Here is a 17,869-nt window from a genome sequence, read left to right as displayed (position 1 = left end):
CATAGGACGCACACACATTTCCCCTTCATTTTTGGAGGGAAAAAGTGCGTCCTATAGAGCGAAAAATACGATATCTCTCCTCTTCCCTTTTCTTCCATCCCCTTCTTGACCTTTGGGAATGAGCCAGTTGGATTTCCCTCTCTCCTTTTAAAGGCAGATGCGTCAAATGAGTTACTTCCTTTTCTTCTTCCCCTTCCTTATACAGACGCACCTCAAGGACCTGTGGGTCACATTGTATGTACTGAAAAGGGAACTTTGGCCGTGGGGAAAAACAAAATTTTGATCCCCCCACAGTGGAATAAAGTGTTCTGCTGGGGTTTCGATGACTTCACCTGCTGCCTAGCTGCTTCCGGGTCAGACAAGGTAATCAGCAACGTGTTTCTGGGTATGGCTGCAAGAAACATTCAAAATTATGTCCTTGAGCTGTTTGAGTGGTCATGTGGCCAATAGTTGCAAGCAGTGAGAGATGGGCTGGCAACGTGTATCGAATAAGTTGGTAGAATCTGCTTCCAGATCATCTGACACCAATAACGGGACTGAACGACAAAAACTATGCCTTCGTAATATCGTATTCAGTTGACAATCTTATCTCATTTCTTGACATAGCACCAGGGCTGCTATTGCATTTTTAGAATCTGTATCCCATGCTATTAAATTTACTGGTATTCCCATGGAATGAATATTGTGTAAACTGGGTTGGCATTAGAGCTCAGAATCCTCAGACAGTCCCCAGCTCCCTGACAGAAACCATTGCTTGCTGGTTGGGTTCAGGAGTCTCCCTCCCTTTTAAATACGCACCGTGCCCCTTACCTGGTGCCACGCTGGGGCAAACTGGCAGGTAGATCATAACTACTAGGTTATGTAGCCACCATCATAATTAGCCAGCAGAACCTACCAATATCAGAGGGAGTCCACAAGGGCACAATTCGCCTTGCAACACAGAACTAGGGACTTTCCAGTAGTGGCACCCAGTTGGTGGCATCCCCCTTGACCCCACAAAAAGTTTAGTTGGCTCCCCTACCAGGGACATTTCTTCAGCCATCTGAGATTGACTGATTTATCTTTTGCTATTCTGCCTCTTTAGTATTTAGGGACGCGGGTGGCGCTGTGGGTTAAACCACATAGCCTAGGACTTGCCGATCAGAAGGTTGGTGGTTCGAATCCCCGTGACGGGGTGAGCTCCCATTCCTCAGTCCCTGCTCCTGCCAACCTAGCAGTTCAAAAGCACGTCAAAGTACAAGTAGATAAATAGGTACCACTCCGGCGGGAAGGTAAACGGCGTATCTGCGCGCTGCTCTGGTTCGCCAGAAGCGGCTTAGTCATGGTGGCCACATGACCTGGAAGCTGTACGCCGGCTCTCTCGGCCAATAAAGCGAGATGAGCGCCGCAACCCCAGAGAGTCGGCCACAACTGGACCTAATGGTCAGGGGTCCCTTTACCTTTACTCTTTAGTATTTATTATTGTAGTGTTCTGCTGCTTGGTGTATTTTTAGCTTCAACTGATGTTTTACAAATATCGTAGTTGTGTTGGGTTCTCTCGCTCTCTCTCTGAAGTCACTTTGAAGGCCTTTTTGTGGAAAGGCAGCCCACAAAAACAAATACAAGCAAATTTTGTATGCTAATTGTCAACGTTCCCTGAGTGCTGCTCCTTAGGTAGACAAAATAGCAAGGCCCAAACCCAAGAGGCAGGTGGCAACAGGCTGGGGGGAGCCCCAAGTTTTGCAGAAGTACAAAACAAACAAAACATTGGGGGGACACAAAGGTGCAATGAGGACTAGGTATGTTTGGTAGCCACCAAACATGAGTGGTAGAGAGGGAGAGAGAAAATGCAATGGAGTATCTGGGAAAGGGCATGACTGACTGGTTGGAACCCTGAACCAGAGCATTCCTCAGCAACATCTTCTTGCAGGTCACATAATAATAATAATAATAATAATAATAATAATAATAATAATGCAAACTATTATTTGCCTCTCAGCCTCAGCAATATGGGGGAGAGGTTGTCATGCGGTTGTTTTAAGGATCATAAAATGCCATGTGTAAAGAACTTGGAACATTTGGAAGTTCAATATAATTAAAATATGATATTATTTAAGGGTCTAGGCTGCCTCAGTCGCCTGTCATTAGAGATAGCCTTGTGACCCTGGCTCCAACAGGGAGTAAGCAAACCTGTAGAGATCACTGAAGCAAAAGAACGTGCAGGATTTGTATGGGGGAAATTTTAGGCCTCAGCTCACAGAAACGGATTTTCAAAAATAACAATAACAATTCAACCATTTGTTTTAAACAATACTGTCATTTCCTGAAGTGTTGGGGGGTGGTCTTAAAAAAAGAATTAAGCATTTTGAACTTGTATACAGCAAAATTATCCCATTAGTCTATACGCCACAAAAAATAGATTCTGGTTCCAGAATTACACGAGGGTGGCTCTACACACATGGTTTTTAACATTAAGGAAGGGTTAAGGAATGGTTTTGATAGTGTAGATGGACGTCCTACTCAGGGCTGGATTTAAGTTTGATGAGGCCCTAAGCTACTGAAGGTAATGGGGCCCTTTATATGTCCAGCTGTCCTTTGTCAACAACAAATTGTCTCTGTTTTTTTGTGTTGACTAAATGCTATATGGTAATGTATGGACATAATAGGTATCTAAAGCCATTTGCACATAACAAAATATGGATTTTATCAAAGTAATTGTTGAACTGAAATACAATTAAGAAGAAGTATATTTGAGAGGGGGACACGGGTGGCGCTGTGGGTTAAACCACAGAGCCTAGGGCTTGCCGATCAGAAGGTCGGCAGTTCGAATCCCTGGGATGGGGTGAGCTCCCATTGCTCGGTCCCAGCTCCTGCCAACCTAGCAGTTCAAAAGCATGTCAAAGTGCAAGTAGATAAATAGGTACCACTCTGGTGGGAAGGTAAACAGTGTTTCCGTGTGCTGCTCTGGTTCGCCAGAAGCGGCTTAGTCATGCTGGCCACATGACCCGGAAGCTGTACACCGGCTCCCTTGGCCAATAAAGCGAGATGAGCGCCGCAACCCCAGAGTCGGCCATGACTGGACCTAATGGTCAGGGGTCCCTTTACTATATTTGGGAGGGGGGGTCAAGAGATGGGGCCCAAAGCTATAGCTTGTTTAGCTGATACGTAAATCTGGCACTGGTCCTACTATTTGCATTCATAATATCGTTCTAACTGGGGGAAATAATATTAAACGGGTCGGTGCTGATGCAGGCCTACTTTCTGAATTTCTTGGGCTGTTTGCTTGTCGATCTTTTACTTTGTTCCTGCTTGCATGGATGTTTATTTTCTCTCTCTTTGTATGTAGAAGGTGACCACATTTGAAATCACAGCTGACTGGGGGCTTTGCCTCTGTGCTGTGTGCCCCACACCAACGACACTCATCACCTCTGGAAGCAGCTCTGCGTTGTGCGTCTGGGAACTGTCCGTGGCTAGAGATGGAGACGCTTGCTTAAACCTGAAGCAGGTATGATATCCGAGTTCACATTTCCAGGAGGCAAAATGATTATGTTCAAGAGCACTTGGTGTTATAGAGTGAGAGATCCGTTGACTCTTGGGAAGGCAGGAGATACTGCCCCGCTCCAACAAAGTATCTGTACTGAAAAAATAATGAGGATGCTGTTGTTTAGTCGTTTAGTCATGTCTGACTCTTCATGACCCCATGGACCAGATCATGCCAGGCACTCCTGTCTTCCACTGCCTCCCGCAGTTTGGTCAAACTCATGCTAGTAGCTTCGAGAACACTATCCAACCATCTCATCTTCTGTCGTCCCCGTCTCCTTGTGCCCTCCATCTTTCCCAACATCAGGGTCTTTTCCAGGGAGTCTTCTCTTCTCATGAGGGGGCCAAAGTATTGGAGCCTCAGCTTCAGGATCTGTCCTTCCAGTGAGCACTCAGGGCTGATTTCCTTCAGAATGGATATGGATGATGAGGTATTAAAACACTCAACGCCAAAGGTTCCACAACACTTTGTTTACACAAAGTGCGTCGTACATCTGAAATCTAAAATAACATACTCTTTGCTCCAGTCTTTCTGCAGTACAGTGCTACAAGAGATCTGGCTATTCAGTGAGTCATTGTATTAAATTAGCTGTCAAATCAAGCGTATGAAAGTTTTAAAGTCATTTCTAGTGCAGCATTTTGGAGATCTCTGGGGAATGGATTTTGGATTTCTTCTGCTTGCTTCTGTCATTTTTGTTGCTGTAAAATGGAGGGCTTTGTGGAACTGTTGCACAAATGGTTGTTGTTGTTATTATTTAGTCATTTAGTCGTGTTCGACTCTTCCACTGCCTCCCGCAGTTTGGTCAAACTCATGCTGGTAGCTTCGAGAACACTATCCAACCATCTCGTCCTCTGTCCTCCCCTTCTCCTTGTGCCCTCAGTCTTTCCCAACATCAGGGTCTTTTCCAGGGAGTCTTCTCTTCTCATGAGGTGGCCAAAGTACTGGAGCCTCAGCTTCACGATCTGTCCTTCCAGTGAGCACTCAGGGCTGATTTCCTTCAGAATGGAGAGGTTTGATCTTCTTGCAGCCCATGGGACTCTCAAGAGTCTCCTCCAGCACCATAATTCAAAAGCATCAATTCTTTGGCGATCAGCCTTCTTTATGGTCCAGCTCTCACTTCCATACCATACATCACTACTGGGAAAACCATAGCTTTAACTATACAGACCTTTGTCGGCAAGGTGATGTCTCTGCTTTTTAAGATGCTGTCTAGGTTTGTCATCGCCTTTCTCCCAAGAAGCAGGCGTCTTTTAATTTCGTAACTGCTGTCACCATCAGCAGTGATCATGGAGCCCAAGAAAGTAAAATCTCTCACTGCCTCCATTTCTTCCCCTTCTATTTGCCAGGAGGTGATGGGCACAAATGGTAGAAAGCTTAAAATGATCAGAGTCCTGGATTGCCATCCACACTTTTGGGTCTCAGTGGGGAACCCAGATTCCACGGGTTAAATGTAGCCAAACCACTGACCCTCTTCCACCTTCCTCAGGAGCTTTTGCCTAGCTGGAATATGTCATCGAACTGTGACGATGCTTTGTGCTTCTCTGGGCTTTGAAAAGGCTTTTTTAATTTTAATAAAAATAAAAATTATGAGTCATTCATTGCCTTGCTAATGCTGTTTTTGTAAGTCGGGGAAAAAATGAAACTGAAATTAAAGGATAATAATAATAATAATAATAATAATAATAATGCTGACCAAAAATCCAGAGGTAGCATTATTATCAATTTACCATGGGGTGGAAGGTTTACAGGCTATGAAGGACTTGCTCACAGATTTATTGACAGCTGCACGAATTATGATAGCTAGGAAGTGGAAGGGGCAAGCAGAATATAAAATGAAATAATGATATAAAGAGGTGTGGGATATAACTATTACTGATAAATTAACATGTGCCATTAAGGCACAATGGGGACTATGCAGGAGAAATGATTTTGAGGAGATATGGAGGGTGTTTGTAGAATTTGTACTGTTAAAACGGAAAGGGCTCAAACCATCGCAAGTGGTGTTGAAATTTTGGGAGTTTGGATAGTTACAATGGAATGGTCTCGGTGGTGGGGTGCACGTTTTTATTCTTATTTATGTATGATTATTACTTTGTCAAAACAAAATAATAATAATAATAATAATAATAATAATAATAATAATAATAATAATAATAATAAAATTAAATAAGAAGCCAACACACAAACAAATAATATTAAGATAATCTGAGAAAGTATACTAAGGAAAAGAAAATGCAAAGTGCACTTTGAATCACTTTTCAGAGCTTTCCTCCCACTAGGTCGTCAATTCTTCACCCTCGAGGAAATACAGGTGACTAGGCAGGTAGGAGTATAGAAGAGGGGAAATTGACGTAGAGGAAAATTGGTATTTCCCCACCCATGGCTCCTGTGACGATAGTTCAGGGTTCCCCTGGGAGCCATGGCTCACCAGTTGAGACCGCTGGTGCAGGCAACTCTATCTCCTCCTTCAGGTCTTCTGCTTCAGGCTACAGCCTCAACAGCTGCCTCTTTTTAAGCCTTAAGGGAGAAAAGGCACAGAATTCAGTGCCTGGTGTCATTTGGCCCAAAGTATGGAATAAGTATGTGAAATATACTTGGAGTCGAGTGTAAATTTCATGCTCTTTATTCAGCTCATAGCAGCAATGAATGAAACTTTCCCCAAAACGTCTAGCTATATATACATTATTTACACAATGGGCCCCGCGTGATTGGCTAATTCCGGGCTGTTCCTGTTGGCCAATCAGGTTGAGGATTCACCTCCTCCAGAAGCCTGATTGGCTGCTCCTGCAGACCAATCAGGTTGCTGATTCACTTCATCCAGAAGCCTGATTGGCTGCTCCTGCAGGCCAATCAGGTCGCTGATTCACTTCCACCTGGAGCTGGATTGGGTGGCTCCTGCGGACCAATCAGACTGCTGCATTCTGGATCCTATTGATCTAGGATTCATAGAATCATAGAATCATAGAATCATAGAGTTGGAATAGACCACAAGGGCCATCGAGTCCAACCCCCTGCCAAGCAGGAAATACCATCAGAGCACTCCTGACATATGGTTGTCAAGCCTCTGCTTAAAGACCTCCAAAGAAGGAGACTCCACCACACTCCTTGGCATCAAATTCCACTGTCGAACAGCTCTTACTGTCAGGAAGTTCTTCCTAATGTTTAGGTGGAATCTTCTTTTTTGTAGTTTGGATCCATTGCTTCATGTCCGCTTCTCTGGAGCAGCAGAAAACAACCTTTCTCCCTCCTCTATATGACATCCTTTTATATATTTGAACATGGCTATCATATCACCCCTTAACCTCCTCTTCTCCAGGCTAAACATGCCCAGCTCCCTTAGTCGTTCCTCATAACGCATCGTTTCCAGGCCTTTGACCATTTTGGTTGCCCTCCTCTGGACACGTTCCAGTTTGTCAGTGTCCTTCTTGAACTGTGGTGCCCAGAACTGGACACAGTACTCCAGGTGAGGTCTGACCAGAGCAGAATACAGTGGCACTATTACTTCCCTTGATCTAGATGCTGTACTCCTATTGATGCAGCCCAGAATTGCATTGATTCAGCTCAGTACATAACACCATGGAAGCCACAGACTGAACACCTGCAGTGTTTTAATTTAACAGCATTGTTCCACATTATTCCATGCATCACAGGCAGGTCAGGTTCACTGGTGTGTTTGTAGCACTGTCGTTCTAAGAGAATGCTCGATCGAATGATTTTAAAGCCCCCCCAAAACACAAAACCCCCTCGCTCTGAATTGTAGCGGTGCCAGGCAGGTGTATGTGTCTGCTTATATCATGTCTCATTACTGACACGGCAGGGGAAATTATTTTGCTGCGAATTAGGACAAGTCTCCCAGTTAAGGACGGCGACAAGGAGCTCTCTCTTGCAACACACTTGATCCCTCTTGGGAAATTGCTGGGGCAGGTATCTAGTTGCTCTGGGGTTGTTTCTCAAATCTCCGAAACCCTTTGCATCGGCTTCTCTGCTCCCTACATTAAAGGATGCTGCCCGTTCTCTGCTGAAGAGTTCTCTCTCCCTGTGGAACAGACCATTTGTCTTTGCAAACTGAAGGATGCCTTGTGGCTTGGTACTAAATTAGTGTCTCCCTTTGTTGTGGTCTCTGCTTGTTTCGTCTCCCAGCCTTTGTACGGGCACACGCAGCCCGTGACCTGCTTGGCTGCCTCCACGTCCTACAGCATCATCGTGAGCGGATCCGCCGACAGATCCTGTATCATCTGGGACCTGAACCAGCTGACACCCATCGCCCAGCTTCCGGGCCACGAGGCCTGCCTCTCGGCTGTTGCCATCAATGATTCAACGGTAAGATATTCATTTATCATCATCCTCCTGACACGTCCATGAACATTTCATGACGACTTAATGGGTGCCCTTCCCTGCAAGAAACCATCTTGAGACGCGACAGATTGATTTTTCGTCTTTTTACAGAGGTTTCTAATAGTATCCTTAATGCTGAGAGGGGGCACTAAAAGCAGCCTCAGAGACAGAGCTGAGGCAGGAGGAGGAGGAGGAGGAGGGGAATTGTTACAGGCTGTTCTCTCTGTGCTGGATTCGGCCTCCAGGCTTTTTTGCTTCTGTTTGGTTACAGGCATAGCTGTCAACCGTCCCTTATTTGGCGGGAAACTCCCTTATCCCAGCGCCGTGTCCCGCTGCTGTCCCTTATTGATAATGTCCCTTAAATTTCCCGGGTTTCATGTTCGCCCAGCTCGGGAGGGAAGCAGCGGCTCAGGGTCCTCCGCCATGAGAGAGAGCATGCACGAGCTGCCGCGTCTCCGTCTCTCCCTTTTCCCCCTCAGGGGCGCGTCATGAGGAGACGGGTGGCAGCGGGCGGGCAGGCAGCCCCTCTCTTGTGAGACTTCCACCGCGCTGCCAGGGGAAGCCGGAGGCGGCCTGAGGGAGGAGGAAGAGGAGGGCATGGGGAGGAACGCAGAAGGGCGGTGCTTCAGCGGCCGCCACGGTGCCACAATCGCCTCATGCCGGGCTCGCGGGCGGTGTGGGCGAGAGTCTCTCTCCCTCCCCCCCTCTTGGGCGGGGAAGGGCTGGTGGAACTCCTTGAACCAGGACGACGGCAGCCCCGACGTGCTGCTTAGCATCCCCTCCAACCAGTGCAGCATCTTAATGTAGTGATTTCCCCCTCTGCATCCCTTTCATAACTCTATTTTTATAAATCATTTGTCCATCCATAGTTCAAATTTTTACTACAAGTTTTCTGTCAATCCTACCAATGTATGTAACTCTTTACAATAGCTTTTCAACTAAATTATAAACTTTCCCCATTCTTTATTAAAGAGGTCCCCTTCCTGGTTTCTAATTCTGCCTGTAAGCTTTGCCATCTCGACGTCATTCATCAGTTTTGTCTGCCATTCTTCTTTGGTGGGAGTTGTAGACCCTTAGGATCATCTAGTCAAACCCCCTGCAAAACACAGTCAGTCGCAGCAAAAGCAGCATGAGTGCCAGATTTATATATAAGCTAAGCAAAATCCCTTATTTTGGCTGCTGATCCCTAATTTTCGAGGCTGCTGGTCCCTTATTTTCAAATCTATAAGTTGACAGCTATGGTTACAGGTGACCCTCTCCGCATGCATTTTATTTGTTTGAGAAAACCAGAATCTTCTCCCAGCCAAAGGCCATGCCTGTCCCAGCCTGTTTCTTACTGAGAGGAGAATCATAGAACTGTCAAGTTCGAAGGGGACTGCAGAGGGTCATCTAGGGATGTGCAGCTGCCCCGTACGGGAATCCAGCCTGCAACCTTGGCATTATCAGCGCCGCGCTCTAACCAACTGAGCTAGCTAGCTTGAAATGGCCTCTTCTTGTCTCGTGACGTTCCTCTCCGAAAATCTGCTCACATGGGCACAGCACTAAATGTAGGGCTAAACTAAATGTCCTATTTGCAGAGGTGTGTCTAAGCTTCTCGACGCCACACCTGGAACTGGAAAACCCATTGGGATTGGAGAAGCAGTGTAGTTTGCTTCAACCACTGCTTCTGTGCTCCAAATCTTCCTCTCCATGGCTATTTCCCCTTGTTGTTTAGTCGTTTAGTTGTGTCCGACTCTTCGTGACCCCATGGACCAGAGCACGCCAGGCACTCCTGTCTTCCACTGCCTCCCGCAGTTTGGTCAGACTCATGTTTGTAGCTTCGAGAACACTGTCCAACCATCTCGTCCTCTGTCATCCCCTTCTCCTTGTGCCCTCCATCTTTCCCAGCATCAGGGTCTTTTCCAGGGAGTCTTCTCTTCTCATGAGGTGGCCAAAGTATTGGAGCCTCAGCTTCACGATCTGTCCTTCCAGTGAGCACTCAGGGCTGATTTCCTTCAGAATGGATAGGTTTGATCTTCTTGCAGTCCATGGGACTCTCACGAGTCTCCTCCAGCACCAGAATTCAAATGCATCAATTCTTCGGCGATCAGCCTTCTTTATGGTCCATCTCCAAGTATCTCAAGGGCTGTCACACAGAAGAGGAAACAAGCTTGTTTCCTGCTGCTCGGGAGAGTAGGACTTGAACTGATGGCTTCAAGTTACAAGAAAGGAGATACCAACTAAACATCAGGAAGAGCTTCTTGGCACTAAGAACTGTTTGATAGTGGAACAGTCTCCCTTCAGAGGTGGTGGACTCTCCTTCCTTGGAGGTTTTTAAGCAGAGGTTGGATGGCCATCTGCCATGGATGCTTTAGCTGAGATTCCTGCATCGCAGGTGAATTAGATGATCCTTTCAGGGCTCCTTCTACCTTTATCAGTTCAGAATTTCTGGATTCTGGCTTTGTGAGGCTGGCGTTGTATATTGACAAGACTATTGAATTTTAACCAGAAAGACGCAGGTTCATATCCCTTCTTGCCGTAATGGTCGTTTGGTTATCTACCAGTCCCCCTTGCCTGTGTTGGTGGACAGACTATGCCTAAGCCTGCCATGTGATGTATTGTGATGGGACGCGGGTGGCGCTGTGGTCTAAACCACTGAGCCTCTTAGGCTTGCCGATCAGAAGGTCGGCGGTTCAAATCCCCGTGACGGGGTGACCTCCCATTGCTCTGTCCCAGCTCCTGCCAACCTAGCAGTTCGAAAGCACACCAGCACAAGTAGATAAATAGGTGCCGCTACGGCGGGAAGGTAAACAGCATTTCCGTGCACTCTGGTTTCCATCACAGAGTCCAGTTGCACCAGAAGCAGTTTAGTCCTGCTGGCCGCATGACTTGGAAAACTGTCTGTGGACCAACGCCGGCTCCCTCGGCCTGAAAGCGAGATGAGCGCTGCAACCCCATAGTCGCCTTTGACTGGGCTTAACCGTCCAGGGGTCCTTTACCTTTTAACCTTTTACCTTTGTTATTTACAAGTCACCCTTGCCTGTTTTAGTTGGAGAGAGACCATGCCTAAGCCCGCCCCGTGCTCTCCAGTGATGTATTGTGATGTGTTTCAGGGTGACATTGCCTCTTGTGCTGGGACAGCCCTCTACTTATGGAATGTCAATGGACAGCCTCTGGCTACAGCAACCTTCAGCCCTGGAGCCACCATTTTGTGCTGCTGCTTCATGGAAGTGATTGACTGGGACGTGCAGAGCCTCATAGTCACGGGAGACACAGGTGGGGCTGTAAAGGTAGGCCTCTCCAGGGAGAGTTTCCACTTTCGGGGGCTCCTCAGCTTGTCCCAGGTTGAGGTAAAGTCTCTGGGGTTTCCCTCTCTCCATATTTTAGATACATGCATTTACAGTGGCACCTCAGGTTACAGACACTTCAGGTTACAGACTCCGCTAACCCAGAAATAGTACCTGAGGTTAAGAACTTTGCTTCAGGATGAGAACAGAAATCACGCAGTGGTGGGGGTGGGAGACCCCATTAGCTAAAGTGGTGCTTCAGGTTAAGAACAGTTTCAGGTTAAGAACCGACCTCCAGAACGAATTAAGTTCTTAACTTGAGGTACCACTGTACAGTGGTGCCTCGCAAGACGAAATTAATCCGTTCCGCAAGTATCTTCGTCTAGCGGTTTTTTCGTCTTGCGAAGCAACCCTATTAGCGGCTTAGCGGCTTAGCGCTATTAGCGGTTTAGCGGCTATTAAAGGCTTAGCGGCTTAGCGGCTTAGCTGCTAAAAGGCTATTAAAGGCTTAGCGGCTTAGAAAAAGGGGGGGGAGCGGGGAAAAAAATCTCAAGACTCGCAAGACATTTTCGTCTTGCGAAGCAAGCCCATAGGGAAATTCGTCCTGCAAAGCGCATTGAAAACGGAAAACCCTTTCGTCTAGCGGGTTTTCCGTCTTGCGAGGCATTCGTCTTGCGGGGCACCACTGTAGTTAATTTCACCATCTTGGCTACTCTTGGGCAAGCCTAGCATTTCAAAGTTGAGGCTTGGAACAATGCAAATTTGCTCACCCCTAAAATTCCCCCCCATACTATTGCTTTTAATTTTATGCAAAAGAAAGCAGATTTAACTGACTTACTTATTAAAGTTTATTTCATAACTTAAGATTATGTAATAAAAATTCAACATGCTTTATTATTAAAGTTGATTTAATAATTATTAAAGTTTATTATTGAAGCTTATTGTGTTTATCTTTTAAGTTCCGATGACCTTTATTTTAAAATATTACCACCTTACCTTTCCTCATTAAAAGTTCAAGGTGGCTCATAACAAAATTTAACCATTAATTAACCGTTTTGAGAGATCAGTTGCAACAACATTGAAACACCAAAAACTGGAGCAGTCAAAATTCACCACCAAGAACAGTAAAAGTTGATCCAAATAAGCAGAGAGTAAAATAAATGGGAAAGGTTTTTTTAAAAATATCTTTTGGTAGGAGACCAAGAATGAACGGGGGGGGGGGGGTGAGACATCCCTCTCTCAGGTGACAATCCTACTATTAAATCTATTTTCTTCTGCTCTTATAGGTCTGGAAAGTTGAAAATAATTCACACCCATGCCAGGACAGTAGTATGAGATCACAAAATAACTCTTCTGAATGCCAAGGAAAAACGGGTAAGGATAGCTTGGACAAATCTTCTCTGTGAAAGAGAAGGCATTATGTTGACTATCAGATTAGGAATATGTTGACGCAATCTGGAAAGAAAGGAAGTTGTCAGTTCCTCTTCTCCGGCCTTCTACCGGAGCTCCAGCAAAGCTTTTGCAAAAGCCAACCTTTGGCTCTGCTTAGAGAAATGCCACAGAATGGGTGCAGGTTGATCTCCCACTTGTCTTGATGCAGATTCCCAGCGGTGGAAGAGACCAGAATATGCCTGCTTTTGGTTTTGGCAAACAGTTCTGCCCGACCAATCTTTGCTCTGGTTACTAGCATAGTGAATTTTGGAAATGCAGTGAGCATGATTGTCTTGTTTTCATCAAAGCATTTGGCAAAGTTCTCCAAGGTATTTCGTTAGCAAACTGGCTAGATAAAAGATTGGTTGACAATGTGATCAGGTAGATTCCCAATCTGGCTGGAAAACTACTGGAAAAAGTGCGTATCGTCAAACTGGAGGAAGGTTTTGAGTGAGCCCTATCTTACTCCAGTGTCTGGTATTCTTCAGTATTTTTTTTTATTATCAGTGACTTAGGTCAATGGTTCTCAGACTCTTCTCTCTGGGCCCCACTTTCAGAATAAAAATTTGCTTGGATTTTTTTTTTTACTGGTAAGAAATACATTGGAAAACAAAAAGAAACAACACTTGATTTGTAACATAAATCACAACTACTTTATAAATATGTTCACGGGGCATCCAGAAAGTATAAAACAATGCAGCTCCATAAGAACATGAATCAGTCCCAAAATATAAATGAGCCTCTTACATATGTACCTTAAGTATGTCTACAAACTTAGTGAGAAGTGTGAGCTTGCAGTATCACTTGATGCTCATTTTGGAAAGAGATCTATTCATTAGGGCTGGGTGACAACTAGTTTTCAAACATTGCAATATTTCACCAGCTAAACAGCGATATATCAGTATATCACGATGTCTGAAATAAGGATGGGACTTTGTAGAGGTGAATACCATATTCTGCAAATTAAAAAAAACACCTTGATATTTTACTATACTATACCATACTACCATTCTTTGATGGTCCTTTAATCTTCCTGCCACAATTGCCATCCTCTCCTGCCACACCAATGGGAAGACTCTATCCAGACTATTTAAAGAAATATTATAATACGATGAACCTGTGAGCAGTATTCGAGCTACAGAAGTAATCAGATTATACTATGGTGGTTATGATTTAATAGATGGATGCAGCAGAAGGGGAGAAAGAACGACGAGGTGGCATCTGGTCAGCCACTGTGTGAACTAGATGGTGTAGGGATGCGGGTGGCGCTGTGGTCTAAACCACTGAGCCTCTTGGGTTTGCCGATCGGAAGGTCGGCAGTTCGAATCCCCGCGACGGGGTGAGCTCCCGTTGCTCTGTCCCAGCTCCTGCCAACCTAGCAGCTTGAAAGCACACCAGTGCAAGTAGATAAATAGGCACCACTGTGGCGGGAAGGTAAACGGCGTTTCTGTGCGCTCTGGTTTCTGTCACGGTGTCTCATTGCACCAGAAGCGGTTTAGTCCTGCTGGCCACATGACCTGGAAAGCTGTCTGTGGACAAACGCTGGCTCCCTTGGCCTGAAAGCAAGATGAGCGCTGCACCCAGTTACCTTTGACTGGACTTAACCATCCAGGGGTCCTTTGCCTTTTTATTATTATTTTTTTACCTGAACTAGATGCTTCATTGGCCTGATTCAGCAGGCTCTTCTTATAAAGTATGACTAAGAAATGGTTACAGAAAAAGAAAGGTCTTTAGCAATATGCACCAATCACATTTCAGAAAAGCTGTCTGCTGCGATGGAATAAAAACTGGAGACCTGCCATGTCTGCAGAAACCAGCAGGGGGCTCCTGGTCCAAAGATTTCTTCCGTTCTTGTCCACCGTATTGAGCTCAAGTCAAATTCAATTGCGCTCCGGGGAGGGAATGTAAAGCTTAGAAGTAGTGAAAATCCCAGCACTTAAAAACGTAAATAAATGGCACCAGATTAGCTAACAAATACAGCAGCTGCCAAGAGTCTGATTTTGACATTCGTATGTTTTTGAAATATTTTCACACACATATGCGGGAAATGCTTTGCAAGTCGATTTTGGGTGAGTGTTATTGCACAAGTGTCACGAGCTTTTTCTGTTCCGGTGTAAAAAGTCCGATTTAGGTAAATTGGATGAATGCAGTTAACAAGAGATTATGGTTCTGGCAGGCCTTTTTTGCATGTTAACTATGCAAACGCACATTCACAGAAGTTTCAAAGTTTCATGTCGTGGGCAGTTCCCACTTTCCCCAACTGGCATGGTTTTCTGGTTGTGGGTGGACTAAGATGTTTATCTTACTTTGAACTAGTGCTGTGCACTAAAACTCATTGTTAGGTCAATAATCCTTAGCATAGCAAGATAATAAATGTATTGTTGGAAGAGAGATTCCACACAGATATTCTTACCGCCACAGCATCTCTCACTACCAATGAGGCTTAATCCTAGCAGATGCCAGAGTCTGTGTTTCCTAAAAAGTCTACTTACTTTCAAGGTATTTTCAACAGCCAGAGATATTCCCCTGTCTCTGTGGCAACATTATGGAGGGGGGGGGGACTATTAATCCAAAATGTGGTCATTACAAAGACTGAAGTAACAATGATTGAGTTACAATTTTTGCACAGTGTTCTTGGCATTTAATTATTGGTTGTATTATGAGCAGATTTAGATAAGTTGATAATACCAGGACTTCATGTAATTTGTTTTAACTGGGCAATTATGGGCTGCATTATATCCTGGCAGCAAGGTATTCTGGGGCATCTTATTAAGCACCGAGCCAGTAAACACTGATGAACAATTTTGCTGAACTAGGCATGCAATTTAGAAAGCAATAATACACAAATCCAATTTAGCTCACAATTGATATAGCCACACGTCAGCACATGTAACTATCATAGCCGGCAAATTCAATTGGGACAGGCCCTTCTGGCAACAGCACAAGCCAGGATTAAATATATCTGTTCTCCAGTTAACAAGTTGCTGACTATAAACAATAACATTTGCCACTTCCCGCACCCACCCACCCCCGAATGAAAATCCCCCAGCATTTTCTGAATATATATATATTTTAAAAACCACACTACAGGCAACAAGGTGGAGAAACCATTCACCCTCTGCCTGGAGATGAATCTCAGCATGACTCCATCGGAGAGAACTAGCAAAACCATTCCAGCTGTCACAGCCTTGGCGGTTTCCAGGTAATCATTTCAATCGCAGTTATCTCATATGGCCACGAGAGAGCAGACTAACAATGAATTTGGTCTTGCGGTTTCATTACGAATCAGACTTTTCTGATGGGGGCGGGCGTATGGCATATAAAATAATGATTTGCCTTAGCAGCAAAATGGGGGCGGGGGCTGACAGGCACTGAGGAGCGCTGTGTGAAGAATCTCCCTCCAGAGACCACAAAAGCAACAGCTGTCAACATAGTTGTGGGCAGTAAAATTTTTAGAAGCAAAGTTTTCTTTAATCCGCGCCCCCCTCCCACCGTGCAAAATGATATCTTTATGAATACCCAGACCATGAAAGCACAGCAGAGACCCAAGTATGACAGAGTTGGGTTTTTCAGTTTTCAAATTCCAAAAATGAGGGGTGCTAAAAAGCTGTAACAAGACTTGGGAATTCAAAATATATTTTGGTTAAATTAATGTAATTCAGTTTTGCTTGGTAAGTAAAACGTGGGCAGAAATTGCACGGACATCATGAAAGATTATTGTCAAATACTTGCTGTTTATTATTTATTTAATATTATTATTTAATTACATTATATTTATTTATTTATTTATTTATTTATTTAGCATTACCTGACATTTTCAGAAGGTAAAATTAAAATTCTTTGGTTTTCCAAAAGCAGTCAGTGTGCTTCTTCATCAGTCTAACCAAGCTAAATGTCCAATCACAAAAATAATAGCAAATTTGAATTCCTCACACCCAGTGCTTTTTTTTGCCCCAGCCACTCTGGGCAGCTTCTAACATATATAAAAACATAATGAAACATCAAACATTAAAAAAAAAAAACTTCCCTGTACAAGGCTGCCTTCAGATGTTTTCTAAAGGTTGTATAGTTACTTATCTCCTTGTTTTGGGGGTCATTTAATTCCATAACCTCCCACATTTCTCTGATGAAAATAGGGACAGCCTAAGGAAATGCAGGTGGCGCTGTGGGTTAAACCACAGAGCCTAGGACTTGCTGATCAGAAGGTCGGTGGTTCGAATCCCTGCAACGAGGTTAGCTCCCGTTGCTCGGTCTCTGCTCCTGCCAACCTAGCAGTTCGAAAGCACATCAAAGTGCAAGTAGATAAATAGGTACCGCTCCGTCGGGAAGGTAAACGGTGTTTCTGTGGCTGCTCTGGTTCGCCAGAAGCGGCTTAGTCATGCTGGCCACATGACCCGGAAGCTGTACGCCGGCTCCCTTGGCCAATAAAGTGAGATGAGCGCCGCAACCCCAGAGTCGGCCACCACTGGACCTAATGGTCCGGGGTCCCTTTACTTTTTTAAGGAAAACAGATATTCCGGGATCAAATCAGAAACCAGGACAGAGTCTGTAAATCCGGAACTGTCCCTGGAAAATAGGGACAAAATAGGGCCTGACAGCTTCCTAACCCCTCACCAGGGCGGTGATCTGGGGGCAAACTAGAATTTTGTAAAAACGAACCCTGCACTTAGAGGCAGAGAGATGTAGCTAATGTATAATCTAGTCTGGCCCCCAGCCTATGAGAGGAATTGTCCCCCTTATTAACCCTGTGATGAGTAGCAAGAACACTGTGAACTTGTGTATGATACATTTCAGATTACAGACCAAAACCAAGTCCGCATTTCCAAACCCAGGCACATACAGTGGTACCTCAGGTTACATACGCTTCAGGTTACATACGCTTCAGGTTACAGACTCCGCTAACCCAGAAACAGTGCTTCACGTTAAGAACTTTGCTTCAGGATGAGAACAGAAATCGTGCTCTGGCAGCGTGATGGCAGCAGGAGGCCCCATTAGCTAAAGTGGTGCTTCAGGTTAAGAACAGTTTCAGGTTAAGTACGGACCTCCGGAACGAATTAAGTACTTAACCTGAGGTTCCACTGTAATACGTATTTGCAGGAGAAGGTGGTGTGTGGTTGTCCCTCCCCAGGCGATTTAATAATAATAATAAAATATCTCCGTGTGGAAGGGAGTGGTAATTAGAGACTATGGATTGTTACTATTAGCACTTCTTCCACATTGTGCTTCTTCCTTTCTATCAAAAACGGACATGACTTGAAAAAATGTTTTCTGCCTTAAGATATGTGACATTCGTGGCAATATTCCCCAGGGCTTTGTT

The 17,869-nt window shown here is 44.9% G+C and overlaps 1 protein-coding gene across 2 annotated transcripts in view; it reads left to right on the top strand.

Annotated features, from left to right (window-relative positions):
• The window catches only part of WDFY4 (WDFY family member 4), a 190,342-nt gene that overhangs the window by 169,730 nt on the left and 2,743 nt on the right, over positions 1 to 17,869 (top strand). For both annotated transcript variants that reach the window (XM_081005350.1, XM_081005351.1), the window contains 6 exons: positions 206 to 363; positions 3,326 to 3,484; positions 7,661 to 7,840; positions 10,948 to 11,124; positions 12,408 to 12,495; positions 15,643 to 15,754. In XM_081005350.1, coding sequence (XP_080861476.1) covers positions 206 to 363; positions 3,326 to 3,484; positions 7,661 to 7,840; positions 10,948 to 11,124; positions 12,408 to 12,495; positions 15,643 to 15,754 — 874 coding nt within the window. The remainder of the gene's footprint in view (positions 1 to 205; positions 364 to 3,325; positions 3,485 to 7,660; positions 7,841 to 10,947; positions 11,125 to 12,407; positions 12,496 to 15,642; positions 15,755 to 17,869) is intronic.

Source organism: Podarcis pityusensis, assembly GCF_964106645.2.
Source record: "Podarcis pityusensis genome assembly, chromosome: 5".
In the NCBI taxonomy this organism is placed as follows: Eukaryota; Metazoa; Chordata; class Lepidosauria; order Squamata; family Lacertidae; genus Podarcis; species Podarcis pityusensis.
The sequence above is the reverse complement of the archived record's forward strand: the minus strand, read 5'-3'. Positions and strand labels throughout refer to the sequence as shown.